Genomic DNA, 18,765 nt, shown 5'->3' with positions numbered 1-18,765 from the left:
CCTTTTTCTATGTACGTTGATTGCCCTTGATTGTTGTCGCGGTTTGAGCGCGGGGTTTGGGCGTGCGTGATCCTGTTGTTCGTCGCCATTGACTTTATTTTCTTATCAGTCGTTGATGTATGCATGATCTGCGTAGTGGTTTTATTCGTATTTCCGATTAGATTTTATGTGTTTCTGTAACTGTTAATTTGATCAAATGTAAGTAGTACGGCCATCCTTGTTCCAGGTTCTTCCTCTTGTCTTTATCTTTTTCTTTATATTTTGTCTTCTTCTACGTGATCAGTGTTGCGTTTTCTTTATTTATAGTTTGGTTCCTGATCCTTTCCAATTGTTTGCACCTATAACTTGAGGCTTTAACGAGAGGGTATTGGAAGGGTCATTTGCAAATTCTGTAAGTCTTCCCAGTTCTATTTTGACTTCCAAGCTGGTGCAAACTGATATAGCCATTATTTGTCTGGTGTTCTCTTGAGGCGGTAAATCTCTTTGATTACTTCGCCATTTTAGTTCAAATATGCTAGTGGAACTGGAGTGAGGGTCTCAATATCTATTAGTGTCTAGTGCATAAGCCAACAGCCCCTTTGATATCTTTTGTTCTAAGGAGCTTGTGGTAGTTGAGAAGTGGAAGGTGAAGGTCCATACCGATTAGTTAATTAAGACTTTGTCCAAGTCGAAAACGGCTTGTGAGCTGGTACGAAAGACGTCAGCTTGATTTATTTCGAGCTAAATGCCAAACCCAGTAGGTGCATGAAAAAATTTGGTTAGCGGTGGTTTCCATTAAGTATGAACCGGTGGTAGTCAATAAAAGTGTTAGGTTTCCTAACTGACATAGCTGATATTTAGATGGTTTGTGGCAAATGTATTCGGCATTGAGGGCATAAAACAATTGTGGTAGTTAAGTAATTGTGTGATACCCCAGGCAAGTTTTTTGCCGCATTTTCTGCATAATCAAGTTTGATTTCCGTTCATCACTATCTTATTGTTCTCGATGTCTGCATGTTACTCATGGCTTTTTAGTTAAAGTTTACATATATCTTTGCCCGTTAATTGATCACATACAAGTAGTACTGTGCTATTGAGTTCGAAATTCTAAACCCTTCTCACTTTTATATTTCTCTTTTCTTTGGACGATTGTGGCTTTGAATTGATTGCATGCACTATCTTGACTTTTAAGATTGGAACTACAGATCTTTAACTTATTTTCACATGCTTAAAGGCTTTACAATATCAATTTGGAATGTGAGTCTTCTTAATTTGTTATCCTCCCCCAAATTTAAATAGCTACAATTTCCATGGAAACGGTTAGAAGCTTAGTTAATTGCATCCCTGCAATTTTACCCTATTTTACCTCTTTCTGGAAATTGATAGCTTTTAGTATCTTAATCTTTCTTTGCCGTTTTTTTATCATGTAGTTGGAGAATTTATTTGAGGATGTTAGAAATGTAAGTGAAACTGGAAGTAGACAGAGGACTCCTAATATATCATCCTAATGCATATGATTTGAAATCTGAGTTCATGTTCCTTCCCAACGAGATTGTGTTACTCCAAAGTCACAAAAGTGGCCTCATCAATTTTGTAAAGCTTTTGGTTTTATCGAGAACATGGTGCTAAAGTTCCGGGTTGAGATTCCCGAGTTGGACACACTTCTTTACATTTGCTGTATATGAAGGGACTGATTCAAGCTAATTATAACTAATATTTTCAGATGCTTTATGGCAAATGAATACGACAAGGGAACAAATAGATTCTGGACCTTATCCTGTGCGTGAAGGCGAACCAGATTGTTCATACTACATTCGAACAGGTCTATGCAGATTCGGGTCTACATGCCGATTTAACCACCCTCCAAATAGGAAACTGGTATGGTGTGATGATATCAGTTTGAATTGCTGAGTATTTAATTCCATGTGTTACTCAAGTAGCGTGAAGTCAAAATTAGAGCCAAAAGCTACATTAGACTCGACCGAAATACTTTTCGAAGTAAATATGCTCTGTCAGACTGTCTTTTACACATGATTTAATTTCTTTTTGTGCACCATGCTCCAGTAAACTCTCTCCACTCCCAACTGCAGGCTATTGCCACAGCAAGGATGAAAGGCGAGTATCCAGAAAGAATAGGACAATCTGAATGTCAGGTATGGCCTATTGTCCATTTTCGAGCCATATACTATCTTGACTAACCATTTTGATGATTCAGTTAAACTTGTTATTTATGCGTTTTGCGTCTGAATTCATTTCTTCATGCATATTCCTTTTTCCTCATAGGTTTACAAAATGAGATTCATATCAAAATTCTGAATGTTAGTAGGATATGTCATTTTGGGAAATAATGTTGGAGACAGTAGTCATAGTTGCTTCTTTCTTCTTGGGACCTGAAACTCCTTGTCTCACTCTAGATGTATCTTGAGGTTGAAAATTCAGCAATCAGGGTGAGCTTTCTAAATAGTGCATTCACATGGGTTGAGGGAACCTTTTGCATTTAAGACTCACCTTTACAGTACTTTTGAGTGAGGGACAGACCTCTAGATGTCAATTAAAACACATCATCCTGTTTTTTAATGCATGGTTTATGAGTACATTAATGGAACTTGGTAAATTAAGTTCATGAAACATTTCTTGTCTCTGGAGTTCAAGGTCTATAGTTTTCTAATAATCATGTCTCATCTTTAGTTTTCTTTCTTAGATTCTAGAAAGCTGGTATTACTTTCTTTTTATATTCTTTTGGTTTGTTTTCCTAATTTCTACAAAGTGCTCTGTTTGTTTCAGAATGTTCTACACATGAATTTTATGTTACTTCTATAATTACTACCCCTACGAAACTTTTTCTGCATTGCTCAAAATCTGTAAGTATGTTGGTAACATATGTTACCCAGAAATCCTTACTGGAAAATCTTTGATGAACTTCAAGAAAAGTTGAAAGGAAGATGAGAAGATATTTGCATAGACCTCAAAATAACCGTGAAATGCATTATAGTCATAACATCAAGAACTGGTGGACAGCATTGAGATACATCACATGGAAATGGTAATATACATATCGTTCAAATATTTAATGAACTATGACATAAGATATTAATTATCCTCTGAGAAAATCCTTGAACTTCTGATTTTTGAATAATCCCCCACATTATTATGTTATTGATGCTATCTAACAAGTATAAGGCTCTAGTAATTGCTTCAGCCTATCAACATGCATTTTTTTCCTGGCTACCGTCATAGTGAACATTTTGAGACACTTTGGTAAAAGGACTTCCTTATTAGGAAACAAAGACAATTCTTTAGTTTGTGGAGCATCTTTTGATCAGATGAGATTTTTTGAGGTTGAGCATTAAGTTCTTTCTGTAACCCGTATAATCATGAAACTTTGAGCTTTAAATTTTCATTCTCGTTCTTGATGCTGCATACATGTTAAATCAATTTGGAGCCTGAAAGTTTGTCTGCTTACAAAGCTATTGCTCCATTTGACCTGTCCTGTTACTGAAAGCTTGTCTTCTTACATGTTATTGCTTAATTTGACGCTTCTATTTGCTGTTAGGCATTTCTTTGTGAGATACGATATATGTCAAATACTGATTTGCCAATCCTGATTCTATGCTGTGTTTCTCATTTCATGTTATTCACCTGATTTACATCTTAATAACTGAATTTATGATTTATAATTCTGACTGCTTATAACCTAAAAGACCAGTATTATACCTTCCTTGCACAACCTCTCAGCTTGTGGAATCATAATAGCTGGTGTCACCCTATGAAACCATATTATTACTGTCATTTATTGGGAAAAAAGAATAGGTCAAAACTCATCATGAAAGCCAGTTATTGAAGGAAACAGTAAGAAAACTTCAAACTGGTCCTTCATTTTTGGGTGATTCTAGGACAATATGAAAGAACTATGATGACAAATCTTGCTTGAAACTATATTCCAGTTCACGTGGCTGTTCAATGACAGAAATGACAGTTCCTTCCATAATCATTGCTCTCAACCTTGAAATTCAAGATGCACTGATAGTCTCCAATAACTTGAAGTGTGAGTAAGCTCTTTTGACAAAAATACCTGGAATTTCTCATACAGTGTGAATGTAAATTTTTGTTTTTGATTTCTGATATTTTAAGGAAATGCACCATGTAACATTTGGCAGATACAAATCAGATGAATTTGGAAATTGAAGGATGACTCGTGTAAAGAACAACTGAAAAAACCATGTCACATGTTTGTTGTTAGTTGTTACCTTCTTATTCTGTTAAATTTTGGCTTTCTCTGAGTTACTCAATACTTATCTGATAAACTTCATATATAGTTGATGCATGTCTTCTGAGGAGCTAAAAGAGTTGTATGCCTTCACTTCTTGTTTTATGTATGCTTTGGGGTGCTCAATCTGTATCTTTATCCCGCAAAGTGTTGTAAAGATTCTTGAAGTAAAATTTGAGTGTTTGCATATATTCAAATTACTTATTAGTATGTTCATTTGAATATTTTGAACTCTTCTCTAGTATTACTTAAAAACGGGGACCTGCAAATTTGGAGCCACTTGCAAATTTCATCATCCAAGAGACAAAGCTGGAATTGCTGGAAGAGTTGCTTTAAATGTTTTGGGTTATCCACTTCGTCCGGTTAGCATATTTACTTTCCTCTTAGTCATATTTTCCAATTTGTTCTCATAGTCAGTTTTAAATGTGATCAACTTATGACACAGTTGCAATTTGCATACATGTCTTCTAAATCATGATTTATTTCAACTGCGTCAGGTTATATAGGGTGATATTCCATTTACTAGGTGTTGAATGTCAATTACTGGTAATTGAGGGATGTTCATGGATATTAGCTTTGGAGTTTGTATATCTTCCATTTCATATTTGCCCAACTTCACTAGATTGATATTAGATAATATTGCATATACTAGGTGTGTAATCTTAATTGTTGGTAGTTGATTGATGTTCATGGGCATTAGCTTCTCATAAATTTCGTAATTCTATCTAGAGAAATACTTATAGGGACCTTGACAATGGTAAAAGAAATGTGTCTTAACTCTCGTGAACTGGAATATGAGTTAGTTCAGTTAAAAATGGTGGACTAGTCTAAGGCATGAGAAAGAAAGCAATTTGAATGAGATTAGAGACACTTTGGCAGTGATGCATACTCCAATTCATGAAGCATGACATAGGAGCAGATGTATAAGCTGGTTACTCTGTTGCCATGACTAAGTACAACAGAAAAGGATGATGTTTTTGTTGGTACCATGTGAAGAACTTGGAAAATACCTTCTTCCTTCTCTAGAGGATTTTCTTGATGAGACTATCAGTTCTTAGAATAGCTAGGTCTTTTGACATTTGATTTAGATTACAGAGAGCGAGTTCTCTGAAAAATGTCAATTTTTCAATCTAGTGATTTAGGTGTTCTGACTTGTTTTTCTATGACTGGATGCAGAATGAGATAGAATGTGCATATTATATGAGAAATGGACAGTGCAAATTTGGGAGCACTTGTAAATTCCACCATCCTCAGCCATCTAATATGATGGTCTCTGTACGTGGTTCTGCTGTATATCCTCCTATTCATTCTCCAACAGCCGGTCAGCTGTCATTTCCGTTGTCAAGAGCTTCCTTCATCCCCAGTCCACGGTGGCAAAGCCCTTCAAGTTATGCACCACTTGTTATGCCGCAGGGTGTGGTATCTGTCCCAGGATGGAACACATACAGTGTAATCTTATTGTCAACTTATTTTTCATTATGCTTTTCGCTTCTTCATTTTTCTTGAGTTTGTTGTGGGATTGTTCTTTCCCCTGCGACTCTCTATCTTTTGTTCCATTCTTAGCGCCTTTTTTGAAGAATGCGTTTCTGCCTGATTGTAAGTGGAGATCTGAATGCATATCACCAACCCAGCCTCATATGTTATCCCATCACATGGAAGAACTAATTGAAAAAATGTAAAGAGAAGCATGAAGGAAGCATCTGGAGTCAGGTGTGAGCTCATTTCCTGTAAAGTTAGCTTGGAGATTTGGAGTAAAACATGCCAATAGACAGAATGAAATATAAAAGATATAACCATGAAGGAATTTTCTGCAGTATGGAACTTCAGATAATCTTTGTTTGAAAAATTTACACTATTAGAATTGGAGAGGGGTGAATAGGTTTAGTCTGGCAGGTAGTTATATTTCTCTCTTAACCTTGTCTTTTCTCTCTAGCATGTTCTCCCCTACGCTCTCATCTTAAAGACATTGTACACCTTCTCTCTTCTCTATCTTATTATATTTTGTTCTTCTCACATTTATTTAAATTTTCTATCATCTCTTTTCTTTCTCCATATCATTCTCTGACATATTATTTAATTGATTTTATATGAAAAAATACTTTCAGCATTTTTTTCCTTTTTTTGTGATATGGACTTAGTTTAGAAATGGTTGAGCACTACCACTAGGATATTAAGGCCTATACCATGTGAAGTTTTAGTGTTTTGCATTCAGCTTGTTAATTGATCTGTTAGGTGTAGCTTTGCTTCTCTCTTAGTGCATTGCACTGGAGCATCTTCAGTGCCCCTTTCTTCTATTGTATGGGCAGTTAATTGCCCCATAAAGCTTATATCATACTTTGTCTGTGTCATCAAGATATATCCATGTACAAGTTGCTTCTCTGATTAAATTGTACTGTTAAAGATGGACTTCGCATTAGATCTCTCTATCTCTCTCTAGTGTCTGAGTGCTGCTGAGAATATGTTTTTAAGCAGGCAAGTTTTTCTCCAAGAAGCGTGTAATTTAAGTTGACAGTATATCTGATGCATCATTCCCTCTCTATAGGAGTATAAAGTTGTATCAGAAAGAGCTCTGTTTTTCTAGATCAAATGAATGTCATTTGATGGGGAATTCTGGTAAAAAGATGATCATATTAGTGACATGTGCTTTCTTCCTCAACTATATCTCTTTTCTAGCTCCCACCACACTTGCTCGCACATATTTTCCTTTTTATTCTTTACTGAGTCTGATCTCCACACATTGAGAAAATTTTATTTGTTTTGCATCTGAAACCTAGTAAAAGCATGACATATAAATTCCGTATTTGCTTAGGCAGTGGTTTCTTTTCCAGGGGCAGCTAGGTTCAGTTTTATCTTCTGAAAACCAACACCCTGCAGCAGGGAACAGCCAGAAAGATGGCGGGTCACTCCAGAATGAAACTGGAGATGCAGGAACACAATTTCATTCTGGTTCTCTACCCATGGGGTATTATGCATTTCAGAGGGACAATGTATTTCCTGAGAGACCAGGTCAACCCGAATGCCAGTTCTATATGAAGACTGGGGACTGCAAATTTGGTGCAGTATGTAAATTTCACCATCCTAGAGAAAGACTTATCCCTGTTCCTGATTGTATCTTGAGTCCAATTGGACTTCCTTTACGCCCGGTAAGCCATGTCAGGTCTTTCTTCTGAGATATTTTTATCTGACATTTCTATGTGGTTTTTCCTTGCGGTGTTCCTGGGTTAAATAAACAATCATGGAATCCCTGCCTTTCATATTCTGTTATTCATCTATTCTTGTAGTCAGGTTCTATGCATTGTTTTTGAAGGATTGCTAATCAATATAAGTTTAGTTTCCATAGGTTGTTTTGCTTCTCACAGTGTTCGCTTTAGCTGTCCTCTGACGGGCTCCTGAAATTCACAGTAAGATCTTGCTATAATTTGTTGTTTTATACTTGAGGTAGAGGGTTGAAGGAGTAGAAAAGAAGTGGAATCAAGCATGATAGTCCATAAGTACAAGATAGTGATAAAACACATAGGTCGATGCAGGATCTTTTGCCCTCAATAGGATCTCGAATAAATGTGAAAATGGATGACACGCGCCGTAAAAGTCATGGCTTAAGAAGCTATTCATTTCATCTGACACATTTAAAGCAGCTTATTTTCTTATCTGATGTCTTGATCAATCAGCAAGTTGTAGCTGGTTCTGTCTTCCCTTCACTTCAGATCAACTAGTAGATCTTAAAACACGATGTTGTTTCTTCTGTAGGAACCTTCCTTTAGCCATGATGTGTTAAACCCAAATTATTTTGTTAGACAATAAGCATTAGTTTTCAGTGGTTTTACTCACTTAAAATTGTGTGGTGCTAAACTATGATCTCTTGTAGAGAATAAAAGGCAAGTAGATCTCTTATATGATTCTAAAATCATTGTCCTGTTCTGGATCTTTTAATTGATTCTAAACATGCCCGTATTGTTGATTGATAAAATTTGTGGAAACTGACCTACTAAATTCGACGTTTTCATGTGATAAACCTCGGAACTTCTTAATATTGTTTCAACAATAAATATGCTACATTTTAATTTCCTATGCTACTTTTCGTTTTGCTGGGTTATTTGGTGGCTTTCTTTTGAATGAAGATGGCCCTTCTCTTTTCTCTCTACCAGGATATCTGATGAAGTATCACCCTAGAACATATAGTTACATCACTTGAAGTTTCTTAGGTTGCTTGATTTCTGTTTCATGACATATTTAAGTCCAAATATTTGTCATACTTTTATTGGGCTCATAGTTTATGCTCCATCTCTCTCTCTCTGTCTTTCTCTCCCCCCTCCCTCCCTCTAGCTCTCGCTCTCGCTCTCTCTCCAGTTGCTTTCTGATTACATGGATCCATGTTTGACCCGGTAAAGAGGTTATAAAGGTCTATTTTTTTTTTTTTGGATTGTGGGTAAAGAAGAACAACATGAATTAAGATACAGAAAATGCATTGAAAAGAGCGTGTTGGTTCTTCTTAAAGAAACCTCTGACTGGACAATAAAACCTTAGATTGGACTGTGTACGGCGGACTATTATGTAGATAGCATTAATAGCAAATTAGCAGAAACGAATAGCAAAACTAGTGACAAAAATAAACTTGATTGCACATGGAAGCATCTTATATATTGATGATTCAGAAGTACATTTGTAATTTTATATACTATTAGAAATTTCATGCATTTCATGGCCTTGCAAAGACAAACTCAGAAGAAATGGTCAGGAGAGAAAAGGTAGATAAATAAATGTGAAGGAAACGAACTTGAATGAAGAAGAAAACCCCGCAAAATCCTGTTAGAAATAGGTATAAAGAAAGAAATTGAGTGAGAAGAAACAGACCTGTAATTTCCTTATTCATTTTGGTGTCTTACCTGTTTGACTATTTATAAATGATCAAGCAGTTCTTTGTCACCTATTTTCTTGGTTATTTGTTGATTTTAGGGGGAGCCTCTATGTGTATTCTACTCCCGATATGGAATTTGCAAATTTGGCCCAAGCTGCAAGTTTGACCACCCAATGACTGTTTTTGGATACAATGCTGGTGCATCATCATCAACTGACTCCCCAGCTATTCGTCGTTTTTTGGCATCATCATCAGGAACTGTTGCATTAAGTTTCTCTCCAGATAGACTTGTGGAAGCAGGCTCCACAAACAACAGACGGCTCTCTTTGTCGGAGACAAGACAGAAACCCTCCGGTGATAATAACATTGACTCAGAGTGATAAAATATTCTGCCAAACACAATTAAGTTATTGCCTTTTCCGCTCTTTTGGAAGATAAATAAATGACAGCATTGTGTAAATTGATTTCTGTGGCTGGAGATGTACAGAATTCATTTCCAAGTCAATCTGCTCTACTGAAGATGCCGTTCAGTTGACTAGATTGACTTCTTTAAAATTGCTGTGTTGTATGAATCTGCAAATATTATCACTTTTGTCAAAGTCAGAATGTCTCGTATTTTCTGTCTGCCATCTTTATGACATCATTGTATCACTTTGACAATCTTTCTGAAAATTCATTTTCACAGCAAGGTTCATCTGGGTCAGAGTTGGTCTTCTGAAAAACACACCAGGATTATTTCTCATCGAAACACCTATTTCTGATTATTATGATTAATTCCATACTTGCCTAGATTAAGGTCATTAGCTTTGTTATCATGGTCATTATCAGGATGATCACAAATTATGAGCACTGCCTAAACAATCATTATTACATGGTAAGTGATATTATCTCATCACTAATTATTTGCTGCTTTAGTTTTGCTGTTAAGAACCTGGAGATAGCTTCTTCATGGACTGTACTTTTGGCCTTGTTGGATTTCTCATTTTTCTATAACGAATAAATTGTGCTGTTAAGAAAGTAATTGTTAGCAACCTGGATAGAGCTTTATGTTTACAGTTTAGGTTCTTGTGCTGGTTCTAGATGTAGAATATTATAGTTTGGAGTAGTGCTGTGAGTCAATAGCTAGATTTTGAACCTGTGCTTCCAATTTAATCTTGAAGCAGATATTGGATTACAGTGTTCTTAAAGATCTGCACTGTGTCTACAACAATATGTATTAATTCCTTATCAATATGCTCTTAAAATTATGTACAGGATGAGTTGTAAGCCATTTATTAAGTCGCGATGAAGTTCTATGAGAATTTGACTGTCCTTTAGGTAAAACCAGGGGAGTCTGAAGTTGATGAAGAAATGCTATATCGTTTTCCACCCACAAGAAGATGAGTGTCTAAGTGTGTAATACAACCAATATGATATATGTAAAGATTGAATAGTGCAGAATCAAAGGTTTAAAATATGTTAGATTGGGCATGCCAAAGCGTAACTCAGGGATAACTTCTGGTAATTCTTTGTATGGTTTTTAGTTCTCTTAATTTTTCTTTGAACTCTTCAAGCTCATAACCATCTCAATTCTGTAGGGAGCACTGTTTAGTTGAACTCGGCTTGCTTCCACCATTGAATCTGCGAATAAGTTTTGGCTACGGAAAGGGAAATTTTGTTGATATCTGGATGATGGCAGATATCAGTCAGAATACAGAAAAGGTCAATGAAAAGGCAGGCATCACCTATCCAGCGCATTAATTAATTGTTCTAGAGAGATACTGGTAGGTATTCTACAAAAACGGAGACAAATAAGTTCTTATCCCATTTACAGTTGCTAATTTAGTCAGATACAAAGGTAATTGTGCCAAAAAAAAGAAAAAGGGTTGTAGGAAATTTTCAATTCAAAGAAAAGAAGAAAATTGCGTTCCCGCCTTCCTATTTAGCTAGAGTTACTGAACTTTGACGAGTAAATGGAAATTGGTAAATTTGTTCTTATTAACATAGCTTTTGTTGGGAGATTACAATTGTCCTAGTTCTTTCATTATAAATGCCTCACTATAATTCTACCTCTATGTTCCATCCTCCTTGTTGTTTACCTGCATCTTCAGGGGTTACCAAACATTGAAGGTGCTTCTGTCCCAAGAAACATCTGTCAGTTGCAGTGTCTCATTATGGTAGGAAATAGTAAGGAATAGAAGTAGGGCCTCAGAGAAAGAACAAGGCACGTCCGCCTCTCTATATTCTATGAGCAGAAACTTCATCGAAAGTTAGCGAACGAGGCTGTAAGACCTCGGCCTTTATTGAAAAAAAGAGAGAATATGTCATAATTGAGAGGCCTAATATATAGTTATTTGCTATTATTACGCCAACAACGCCAACTTTGAAATTTTTATTGGGCATTATTGGTAATTGCTATTTTGTCCAATTTATTAGTTAACTTCATCTGCATCTATGCCTTTTGTTTCTCATTTTCTACATAAGAATTTATGTTGATTGGTGTTTCCAGAATTTTTGCCTTTTTGAGTTTCACATCCCTTATGCTTGGAGTTGAGATTGAAATTTTGATTGGTCTGTCTTGATGGTTTTTTTTAATGTTCTGGGCACTTTAATTGCATTGATGCTATTTTACTTTTTTATCAATGAATTGTATATGATGTTTTATGTACTTTACCAATTAGTTATGAATGTGATATTTGATATGTTCTCCCGAACAAGAAAATTCTAGTTCATAACTGGCTATGAGCATTTCAAGCAATTTATCAGGTTTCCTAGTATGGGGAAATCAGGATTGTGTGCTTGTAACTGCATATTTCTGGCTTACTTCCATTTGGTGTTTATTGGGTAACAGAAGTCCAGGCCCTCATTCTTAATTCTATCTTCAAGTCTATGGGTGTTCACCGTTTGGAAACCTACCCATATGAATTGGGAAGTGAAAAATACGGAAACAACACAGTAGGAAGAGGTTGGAAAGCATGGATTTGTCTTGCAGCATCATGTTTTCTGCTGCTATGCAATAACTCTGCTTTTAGCACCTTCATGCACTGCTCGCCACTAATTCAGTGAGTTTCAGGTACATCATGCATATTCTTCTGAAAACAACTGACTTCCTCCAAATATACCCACTTGGTGGTTTCCGCTCTATATCCATGAGTCCTTGGGGACTATGTTCAAGTACTTTGACAATGTTCCATTCATTGTGATCTCTATATTATTTCAAGTTTCAGTAATTCAGTTGGAACTTAGGTGGGATGTGTGTATACTGCTGTTTGCATGTTGTTCCAAAAATTATGAGAAATAAGTCTAGGTTTCATCTATTGTTGCATTTGGACCAAAGTTTCTTGACCTTTATAAGATACTTGAACATCACAACAGCTGCTGCATGATGATTATCTTCTGAGTTGTGATTTCATGGTCGGCATGGATATGGAAGCATCAATTATTGACATTTGCTAGCAGGACATGTTGAAGTTGCTGAGCATGATTAAGTTTAAGCTTGTTACATGTTAGAGTATTACTTCAAAGCAAGGAATCGATTAAGTAATGGTACAGTATGTATTCTACTAAACCAAGTGGTCCTCTAGCTCAAAGTGTCTTATTGTCTTTTCTTTCTGGTGTAGGAAGCATCATGGCCGAGCAAGAATTCATTCATTCATCAATATTCAACGGTTAGACGGTTTATGTCTCCTGTCCCAATTGGAAGCTAAACTTAGTTTTGTGTAGAAATGTTAATGCCTTTTTGGCATTCTCATATCAAACATCGAATCTGACTTTTCAACTTACTACTGTGTGTTGTCTAACAAAAAGATGCGCACATGCAAATAAATAAGCGACAGTTGTTTGTATTTTAGACTAGACTTGGACCTTATAGTTTGAGGGAAAGGAAAAAACGAAAATTTGCATCCTGATTTTAAGTGAGAAATACATTTTCCTCCCAAACATAGCCCAAACTTTTTCATTAGCTTCACCAAATTCAGGCCAATGCAAATGAAGAACAGATATTGTAATTTAACCCCAAAAGACGTGTTGGTCTAGCAGATGTTTCTTGTCTGTTTAGGCGTCCTGAGACCCGCTCTTAATTGTTGAACATGTAACACAGATGCGATCCGCCAGTCATAAGAAATGAGTTCAACAAGCCCACACACCATATGAAAGAAAGAGAAAATGCAATAAAGGAGTGAGGAAATTGCAAAAACAATGTAAGAGAGAATGCATGAACTGTGAAGCACAGATGGCCAAATATAAACACCAGCAAATCCATGTTTATCTCGGTCGAGTAGGTCTAAGACTAGAAAACAAGTCGGAAGATCAACTCAATCTATAGTTACAATTTCCCCCCAAATAATTTTCCACTGCCACCAATGTTCAAGGCAAGGAGAATGCTTTTTATATGCAACAATTCTAAAAGCGTGAAGATATACTCTCTCTTGTGCTCTAATTGAGTCTATTTCATCATCCATAACTCATGTCAGGAAAATGATGCTAATGTACAGGGAAAAGGAAAGTAACAAATCAATTACACATCACGGCTTGCAAGGGACTGCAGCTAGAACTAGCATAGACGGAAGCAGCTCTCTGCGGATGCTCTTTTGGTCTAGTAAGGCCACCAGTCGTTTCCACCAGGTTTCTTCACAAGGATATCGTTATATTCAGGTCTTGAGGTCTGCTCAACATTTAAGACATAGTTACATAAATTCTTGAGCTGAAGCTAGAGATCAGATGAAATAAAAGAGCACGCAAGTCAGCTAGAATTCAAATGGCAAACATTAACTTCAGATCATGTCCATGAGATCCAATTGAACGAGAAACACAATCAACAACAATGCAATGCGATAAGAGTGTGGCGCCACTCAATATAGATGGAAAAAGGCAATCTTCAACTCTCAAAGAAACTGAAAAACTATCCACCTAAAATAAAAAATCATACCATTAAATCTGATTTCCATCTTTGCTGCAAAAACTTATCGTGATCAAGCATTATTACTAATTTATGGCAACTCCGAAACCAAACAACAGCGGGGAACGGCTGAAGCAATGCCATGGAAGATCTCTAATTGGATAACATTAGTACAGAAAAAGCAGAAGACAGCATAGTTCCTAGTAACTGAGGATCAAATGATAATCCTTCAACAACCTCAAAGACATTATCATAACATTGAGGTAGCATCCAACATTCATCCCATCACAATATCATACGTGTATATATGCTTGATCAGCTTGCAAAGGAAAAAATAATAATAATTTCGTAAGAGTCGAAATCTCACCAGATCTTTGAAGATGAGAAAAGCGACGATGAAAAAGAGGGCGAAAAGGATCTCGAATTCGGCAAAGCGGACAAAGGCGAAAATCGAGTCGACCATCCGAGTCAACAAGGACGATGATGGCGATGAGGATGATGATGGTGGTTGTGATGATGATGAGGAATCTTCCCTTCTTCGGCGAACGCCATCAAACCCAATCATTCCTGGCGCAGCCGTTCTCTTTGCCATTTATTCTCTGGAGTGATGTTGATGAGGAGGGGGAATCAGGAATATGATGATGTGTTGCGTATTATATGGATTTGAGAGAAGCAAGGGATGCTAATTGAAATAAAACATTGTGGGTTTTCTTCTAATTTTGGGGAAGAGTAATCTTTAGTCTTGGTCATCTCCACTCGGTTGGGGTTTGAATTATCAAGCCCTAGGATTTGTCAAATTGATTTCACCCACCTACATTCATATTCGACATATTCATATGGCCAAACACCATCCAACTTTATCCCTAAATTAGTTCATTTAGATGGTGTTGGGCTAAATTCATCTAAAATCTCTTACAAATTACTACATCTTGTAACGTGTTTTAAAAGATTAAAGCTGTTTAATTTTGTTATAAGAATAAAATTTTCAATATTTGAATAAATAAGATGTTAGAGTATTTGGCGTAATAAAATCTTCATATTATAAAAATTACCAAAAAACTATCAAACTATTAGAATTTAAAATTATATTAAAACATAATTTTGCTTTGAGGAGAGAAAAACGTTATATATGAAAGGTAAAAGCGAAATACCAACAAAATTACAAATGTGTTTTATTTATTGAATTTTAAGATTAAATAGTTTATAAGATGTTTTAAAAAAAAAAAGTTGAGTGAAGTTAACTTTTTTTTTCCTTTCAAAATTCAAAGTATCTTATTTTATGAGTTTATGCATTTTTCAAAAAGAAATTTGCCAAACAATTTTCAAGAATTTATTAACTCTCAAACATCTTATAAAACGTGTTGACGAGCGTATAAGCTTAGCCAAACATCCTCTTATTTTGATTTTAAGTATCCTAACCCAATGCATTTCACAGGTCATGTATTTTCGTTTGTACTTTGGAGTTATACACTAATGTAACACTATTTGTATGCGTTCTCACTTTTAAACTATAGTTTGATTCAATCAAATATTAATAGGAAATTAATGGGACGTAGTTAAATGTTAATAGTTTCAAAAAATATAGTTTTACTAAAAAATAAAAGTATTATAAAACAAAATTAAGATTAGTATAAAATTGAATTAACAACCCCTTTAGATAATCGTTGACCACATCATTTACTAGAGGTTCAAATCTTATTCTCATGCATTATCGTGTGAAAATGTATAAGGATAGTATGATTAAAAAAGAATTGTTGAGTTAATAATAAATTAATTGAGGGCAAATATCGATTTATTCAAATTATTATTAATATCAATAAATTTAGTGAATTTTGACTAAGAAAAAGAATCTATTTATAAAATAAAAATAAAAGTTAAAAATAATAAATATAAAATTTTAAACTACACAAAATTTACATATAATTAAACCAAACTTCATTAAACGACAGTATAATTATTCCAAAAAAATTGAATTGGTAATTGCCACCTAACCAAAAAACAAAGGTGGAGAAGAAGAAAGAAAATAAGAGTGGGAAGGGGAATGGAGTTTCACTTTAGCTTTAGCACACGGTTCCCTAGGTTTACTTTTGCCCTCCCCTCATATATTCCATTCCATTTGCATTTGATTATTGATTTTTTCTCCTCCTCATCCCCCACTCCCACTCCCACTCCCTCCACTTTGTGTCGACAAACTAGAAAGAATGTTTGCTTCCTCACGAAAAGTGGTGGTAATGTGTGTGTGTATATGTACGTACATATATATATATTCTCTCTTTAGTCTCTAACGCCGCCGGCAGAATCATATCCGTAGTTGCTTCCTTTTCAGCTCAAGTTTGAAGTTTCTGCAGGTGCTCATTCTTTCTTTCTTTCTTCCCTAATCTCATCATATCCTGTTACTGTGTGTTCTTATTTTTGTCCATGAAACTGAAGCCCACAAAATTCTGTAATTTACTTCAACTTCCGCCGCCCTGCTCTTTCCTGCTGCTGTTCTCTTTGTTGTTCCTAGTGGATTACGGAGTTAGTGGGGATGAGGGGGGTGTTGGTCTCCACCCAGCAGACAGGGCTGCACTTTTGGAGTTCAAGTCTCATCTCCAAGACCCCTTCCACTGCCTGGCAACCTGGGATGTTGCAACTGCTGGTAACTGGACGGGTCTCGCCATCTCCACCTCGACCGGCCGACTCACCTCCCTCAACCTCACTGCCCTCAATTTGTCTGGCCCACTTCATCCCTCTCTCTGCAACCTCACTTTTCTTGAAACCCTCATTTTATCTCGCAATGCTTTCCGTGGTTCACTTCCCTTTTGTTTTGGGCTCTTTTCAATTCTTAAAACGTTGGATCTTAGCTACAATATGTTTGCTGGTGCTTTCCCTCAACCGCTTGTAATGCTCAGCCAGTTAACTGAGCTTGATCTTAGCCATAATGCGTTTGCTGGTGAAATTCCAGTTTGGGTTGGAAATTTCTCTTTGAAACTTGAAAAACTTAATCTGGCGTTCAATGCATTTCGAGGTGAGATGCCTGCTAGCCTGTATTATGCAATGTCGTTGCGGTACCTGGATTTATCCCAGAATTATTTGATTGGGAGTCTTGCTGATTTTCACCAAGCTTTGGTGTATATTAACCTGGAGTCCAATTTGTTTTCGGGTACTTTGCCCTGTTTCCTGTCGTCCTCTCAATCCCTCTCGGTGCTCAATTTAGCGAATAATTCAATTATGGGAGGAATACCGGCTTGCATTTCTAGTTGTCACGGATTGACACAGCTGAACTTGTCATCCAATGAACTCCAGTATGGGATTTCCCCAAGATTAGTTTTCTCAGAGAAGTTGGTGGTTCTGGACTTGAGTTTCAATGCCTTGTCAGGTAATCTTCCAAGAAATATCGTTGAGACACCTGAAAAGTCTGGCCTTTTGCTCTTTGATCTATCTAATAACCAGTTCATTGGTGATATTCCCCCAACAGTTACAGAGTTGAAGAACTTGCAGGCTCTGTTTCTCTCCCATAATCTTCTTACGGGTGAGATACCAGAGAGGATTGGCAACTTGACCTATCTTCAAGTAATTGATTTGTCACACAACAAATTATCTGGCTCAATTCCTTTGGATATTGTTGGATGTTTTCAGTTACTAGCATTGAAGCTGAACAACAACAATCTTTCTGGTGAAATCCCACCGGAACTTGATGCATTGGATAGTTTGAAACTATTGGCTCTTGGCAACAATCTAATATCTGGGGAGATACCTCTCACCTTGGCAGGATGCAAGTCGTTGGAAGTTGTAGATTTGAGTTTTAATAATCTATCAGGCTCTTTAAATGATGCAGTAGCCAAATGGTCTAAACTCAAGTTCCTCTCCCTTTCTCATAACAACTTCAATGGAGCTTTCCCTAGTTGGCTATTCACATTTGAAGCCATCCAAACAATGGATCTTTCTGGCAACAAGTTTTCTGGCAACATACCAGACGGTAACTTCAACATTAGTTCGAATTTTAACCATGGGTTCAGTGGTGGAGCAGATTTCGGTCAGCCATCAATTTCATTTACTGATCCGGATGTACAAGTTTCTGTAACAATTGCTGATAAAACTGAATTGGTCTTCAACTACAACCTTTCCACGATAATCGGAATCGATATCTCTGATAATTTGCTGCAGGGGGAAATTCCAGCAGGACTTTTCGCATTGCAAGGCCTGCAATACTTAAACTTGTCCTATAATTTTCTTGATGGTCAAATTCCAGTAGGATTGGGGAAGATGTGGAGTTTGAAGGTCCTGGACTTGTCACATAATTCTTTCTCAGGTCCCATCCAAGAAAACATTTCCAGTCTTGGAAACTTGACACTCTTGAATCTATCATACAACTGTCTTTCTGGGATTATCCCTACAAGGCAAGGGTACTGGAAATTTCCTGGGGCATTTGCTGGCAATCCGAACTTGTGCTTGGAATCCTCAAATGATGGGTGCAAGGGGCAAGGCCTTCCAGCTGTGCCGGGACGGTCATTCAAATATGAAAATGAGAATGGAGTAATTTCGATTTGGGTTTTTTGTGTTAGTGCTTTTGTTAGTTTTTATGCAGGTGTTGTTGCTCTCTGTTGTTCTGCTCAGACCAGAAACTACATTTTGCAGACAAAACGAACCAGCTAATGGCGTTATTCATGCTACTGATAGATTATTACCACACTTTTATGGATATATTAGCTTGTTTCCTGGCCCTTAAACTTTCATGTATTAATTGCATGAGCTAATTTTCACCAGGGAAGTGATACCACAATTATCCAGCACTTGCAGATGGTTAGT

The 18,765-nt window shown here is 36.5% G+C and overlaps 3 protein-coding genes across 4 annotated transcripts in view; 2 read left to right on the top strand and 1 right to left on the bottom strand.

The window, feature by feature from the left end:
- Nucleotides 1–9,865, top strand: part of LOC105166855 (zinc finger CCCH domain-containing protein ZFN-like) — a gene marked incomplete in the record, with an annotated part of 10,798 nt that extends 933 nt beyond the window's left edge. Inside the window, 6 exon segments of the mRNA XM_020695540.1 lie at nucleotides 1,703–1,857; nucleotides 2,070–2,132; nucleotides 4,489–4,608; nucleotides 5,423–5,695; nucleotides 7,075–7,389; nucleotides 9,200–9,865. Of these exon segments, the coding sequence (XP_020551199.1) occupies nucleotides 1,703–1,857; nucleotides 2,070–2,132; nucleotides 4,489–4,608; nucleotides 5,423–5,695; nucleotides 7,075–7,389; nucleotides 9,200–9,481 (1,208 nt within the window).
- On the bottom strand, nucleotides 13,313–14,778 carry LOC105166853. The gene is made up of 2 exons (XM_011086347.2): nucleotides 14,345–14,778; nucleotides 13,313–13,743 (listed from the first exon to the last, which is right to left on the bottom strand). The coding sequence occupies exons 1-2, from the start codon at nucleotides 14,567–14,569 to the stop codon at nucleotides 13,675–13,677; spliced, it is 294 nt and encodes a 97-aa protein (XP_011084649.1). The 5' UTR covers nucleotides 14,570–14,778; the 3' UTR covers nucleotides 13,313–13,674.
- LOC105166852 (leucine-rich repeat receptor-like protein CLAVATA2) lies at nucleotides 16,325–18,660 on the top strand. 2 transcript variants are annotated; one of them, XM_020695423.1, is made up of 2 exons: nucleotides 16,325–17,335; nucleotides 17,435–18,660. In XM_020695423.1, the coding sequence occupies exons 1-2, from the start codon at nucleotides 16,396–16,398 to the stop codon at nucleotides 18,610–18,612; spliced, it is 2,118 nt and encodes a 705-aa protein (XP_020551082.1). In that variant the 5' UTR covers nucleotides 16,325–16,395; the 3' UTR covers nucleotides 18,613–18,660. The 2 variants fall into 2 exon arrangements, with proteins under 2 accessions (XP_020551082.1, XP_020551081.1); XM_020695422.1 differs by having other exon boundaries at nucleotides 16,325–18,660.

Source organism: Sesamum indicum, linkage group LG7, assembly GCF_000512975.1.
Source record: "Sesamum indicum cultivar Zhongzhi No. 13 linkage group LG7, S_indicum_v1.0, whole genome shotgun sequence".
In the NCBI taxonomy this organism is placed as follows: domain Eukaryota; kingdom Viridiplantae; phylum Streptophyta; class Magnoliopsida; order Lamiales; family Pedaliaceae; genus Sesamum; species Sesamum indicum.
Note: the sequence above shows the minus strand (reverse complement) of the source record. Positions and strands in the feature narration are given on the sequence as shown.

Coding starts and splice junctions, on each gene's coding strand:
- LOC105166853 (XM_011086347.2), bottom strand. CDS start 14,569: ATGGCAAAGAGAACGGCTGCGCCAGGAATGATTGGGTTTGATGGCGTT. Junction 13,744..14,344: donor TTCTCATCTTCAAAGATCTG/GTGAGATTTCGA, acceptor AATGTTGAGCAG/ACCTCAAGACCTGAATATAA.
- LOC105166852 (XM_020695422.1), top strand. CDS start 16,396: ATGAAACTGAAGCCCACAAAATTCTGTAATTTACTTCAACTTCCGCCG.